The 3945-nt window shown below is 39.8% G+C and overlaps 1 protein-coding gene across 1 annotated transcript; it reads right to left on the reverse strand.

Moving 5' to 3' along the window:
* Nucleotides 1-1904: 1904 nt before the first annotated feature.
* On the reverse strand, nucleotides 1905-3685 carry LOC103810440 (dual specificity protein phosphatase 22-like; the record flags this gene model as incomplete). Its single annotated transcript, XM_009083336.1, has 2 exons — nucleotides 1905-2076; nucleotides 3611-3685. Coding segments are annotated over 2 exons (247 nt in total), but the record flags the coding sequence as incomplete, so codon positions are not given.
* Between the last annotated feature and the right edge of the window lie 260 nt (nucleotides 3686-3945).

The following is a 3945-nucleotide window of genomic DNA, read 5'->3' on the forward strand; positions in this document are numbered from 1 at the left end:
AGTGAAAATTTCACAGTTCACTTGCTCTACCTACTAAACTTTATATACCTTAATCACATTCACATCCTTCTCTGTTATTTCTTTGCCAGTTGAAGAACTTGAGTCCAATTAGTCATTCCTAACAATTTTGTTGCACTTCTCTGCAAAAGCAGCAAGTAAACACAGACCCTAACTGTTGTGTCCCAGTGGGAATAATATTAATTTTCCAAACCTTCACCTTCATAGCTTTGTTCTGTTTGGGCCTCATAAACAGTTTGATCCATAAAGATCATTTACTAGGACATTGGGAGACAAGACCTCAACATAGTTATTCCCTCCTGTTCCCAAAAGACTGTAAGATCCTGAATCAAATCTGAAGCCTCAGGTTACCATGTGAAAGTCTGGAACTGGTACAAACCATGTTGTGACCTTAGTGACTAAACCACATCCTGTAAGACCAAGATCTAAAGGACACCATTCCATAAAGCCCACAGGGTACCATCACCCTATAGTGGCACAGCAAAACACCCCAAGCTGCTGAAATCTGAGAAAAGTTCACACCCTGGGCAGATGGCATTATTCCACTGAAATCAGGTGTGCAAACAGACACCTGCTAAGGATGTGGTTGCTGGTAAGAGACAGTAAGAAACTACAGCCCAGCCAGTGAATACAGGTGGATACTTCTTTTTTGCAACCTACTGCCTCCCCCTCAGTGAAAAAAAGACAGAATGTGCCATCCATGGTGGATGAAAAAAGAGACGTTACTGTCTTTATCAGGCTATTTGCATACAGCCTTAATTGTCATTGCTGTTAGACCAAACCAATTAGAGTAGAAATGACTGTAAGGGAGGAAGGAGACAAGTCTGGAAAGTCCCTCTCTGATTTTTGTCTCTTAAAAATCAGTTACTTCTACCACTTACACCAGTTCCAAACGATCCAGGAAACATTCAGTTAAATATTAAAAAAACGCAAATATTTACAGTTGCAAACTGCATCATGCAAAACAAATCGTAATTTCTAAACTCTGTGCCTTCTGCAGCAGAATGACAGGAATGGAATAAAAACCCCCAACATCCTTTGCCTCATGTATTTTGCTTTCCAGTTTTGGTTTGCCTCTGTTGTTGTTGACTTTTAACAAGCACAACAGGCACTAAAGCCCTGAGAACAGCAACATGCTGAGCAATGGAAAATGGAGAAGACGGCCAGAGTAGGTTGTTAACATAAGTGGAAGTCACCAATCACCCACAGGGAGCAGGTCTTTTGCGTGGGATGGTTCTATTTTGGAATAAGAAACTAATTTTTGTTTTATGAAAATCACTTTACAGTCCTACTCTTCCCTCAACTCTCCTAGTCCTACAAAGCCTTCAAAAGCTGATAAGAAAAAAGGGTCAGACCTGAGACTGCTCTACACATCAGAACATTTATTAAGTCTCAGCCACAGAAGGTGGGGGGGAATGACATGCAAGGCATAATGAAAACCTAGTTTAAGTCCTGGATAGCAAAGATTTCTGATTCTTTTTTTCCTGCTTGCTATTCCAAATGAATGTATTGGAGGGAAACTCACTATTTTTATGCTACTGGTACTTCTAAGCTGGGCTTTGTGCTGTGCTCTGAGCAACTCACCCTTTAGTTTTTACCCCTCTAAAGGTGTCGGTATTGTACTGTGTCTTTGCACACATGAAGCAATCACTAGGCTGAGAGTACAGGTGTTTAGATGCTGTGCTTCATCCCTTCTCCCATCCATCATTCCCTCACACCTTCAGTTCTATCTGTACCTCCTCAGTGGAGCTGGCTGGGCTAAGAAGCCACTCCCTCAAAGCAAAAACAGGGAGTCAGATAAACCACACAGACCACAAAATAATGAGAAGTAGCCCATGATCTGACTTGGAGTTGTGTTTCATAGCTCCTGCTTGTAGTTAATTTACCTGATCAACATCATGTTTTTCAAATTCTTGTAGCTGTCTCTGGAAGCCCATGTTTGGATTGGCACAGGATCTCGCTGCACGGACAACAGACAGTGCATCTTCCCAACCAAAGTCTGTGATGGTCATGATGTAGGCAACCACCAGTGTTACACTCCTGGAGACACCTGCAAGGCTGCATGAAAAATGAGGTGCAATACAATGAAGTGCTGTACTTCATATGTCAGAGTTAAAAGCATCACTTCTCAGCATTGCAGCAGACTACTGTGCTGCTTGTCACAAGGAAGAAATATTGCCAGATTTGAGTTACATGGTTTTGGTGCTGCTTTTCCAAATGTAGCAGAACAAATCTATAACATGATTGAGAAAGCAGGTTTTGAGTAGTAATGCGTATGAGACTGAAAAGGAAGAAATAAGTATGAAGTCTTCACAAAAGCAAGGGACAGTGCACACATTCTAAGTTAGATCTGGTTTTAAATAAGGCAGAAATAAATCACCCACTTTCCTCCTTCTGCTTATATAGATCAGAGCAGTGAAACAGACCATTCCCACTCCACCATGAATAAAGGCTTCAATTTTATGGGGCCAAAACAAACTTTAACTGAACCATTAAAGTACATATGTCTGGTTGCTCGAGTTCCTCTTTCTGCTATCCATTGCACTGTGCAACTCCAACTCTCAGGACTCCATTTTCCCCCACATGAAATGCTGGGATAGAATAAGAATCATTCACTATGACTGGTTGGACAGCACCGGACAAAAAAACCTCAGAACTATTACTATGGTGAATATAAAGAATGTGTTTGAGGCACATTTGTACCAGACTCTTGCACTTGGCATTTCAAGAATATTTTATGCTTTTGAAATGCTTCACAGATTTAAATATCCATTTTTAAAAACTCTATCAGAATTCAGACTACTTATTCCTGTTTTCCATACATGGAAACTGATCAAAGGGCCTGTGCACAGCCCTATCATAAGCCAATAGCGAAGGGAGGATTTATGCTCAGGGCCCCATGTACAAGTCCAGTGTTCAAATCATGAAATTACTCTGATTCCAGATATAGACTCAGATATAGACACTTGGACATACAGCACAAAGACTACAACCAATAGCAGACAGCAAGAAAAAACCCAAGGTGGGATTTCCTCTTCTATTCTCTCAGTCCCAGGAGCATCTCTCCAATCAGAGACTTGCTGTTAACAAATGCAACATTTGAATGCTTCAGCAGTTTAAAGAAAAGAAAAAAAGGAAAAAAATCAATTTCTCCTCAGAGGGAATTTGTTTTACAACTCTGAAGTCACCAAAATAGCTGTTAGAGAAACTAATCAAATTATTAGGATTATGGAAATCACATTTAGAAATACAGTGACTAAAACAATGGGAAATAAATAACGTGTCTCCAGTCAACACATTCCTAGTCAAATCAGTCCTACAAAAGGGTTTGATAAGAGGAGGTCAAGAAGAATTTCTTGGGCACCTTTTATCTCCAGGTAGCTGCCCATCCCAGTGACTCTAAATTCCTAGCATGAGGCTTTAATAGCATTTGCAAATCTTCTGGAGCTCTTTGGGTAAAGGAGGCATTTCAGTCCAAGAGGATTTTGCTATAAAGTGGAGATTAACACTAACTTATTAAAATTATGAACACCCAAATCAAGGTAGAGAACCCCTTAAGAAGTCTGGTTTTTTTAGCAAGTGATATACGTACCAATGAACTAAACAGCCTTCACCTGTGAGCCGGCATTCATGGATAAATTTGATGCTCTCTCTGAAATGCCTTGCCCTGAAAACAAAAGCAGAAGGGGAATAAAGAAAGTTCTCTATTTAGTAAAATCACTACTTAGAAAGAGAGAAATATATCCGAAAGCTCATTTAATCCTGTTTCTAGAATTTAGAACTGAATACAGGTCTTACAAAGTAAAAGTTAGTGTCTGCCAATGAAACACAAAACTCACTGGCATAGTTATCCTCCACTCTATATGAATAAGAAACTGGTATTTTAGGCAATACAGTGTGATAAACATTAACAAAGATTTTATTATG

The sequence above is a fragment of the Acanthisitta chloris genome, unplaced genomic scaffold (genome assembly GCF_000695815.1).
Source record: "Acanthisitta chloris isolate BGI_N310 unplaced genomic scaffold, ASM69581v1 C16983240, whole genome shotgun sequence".
NCBI classification, from domain to species: Eukaryota; Metazoa; Chordata; class Aves; order Passeriformes; family Acanthisittidae; genus Acanthisitta; species Acanthisitta chloris.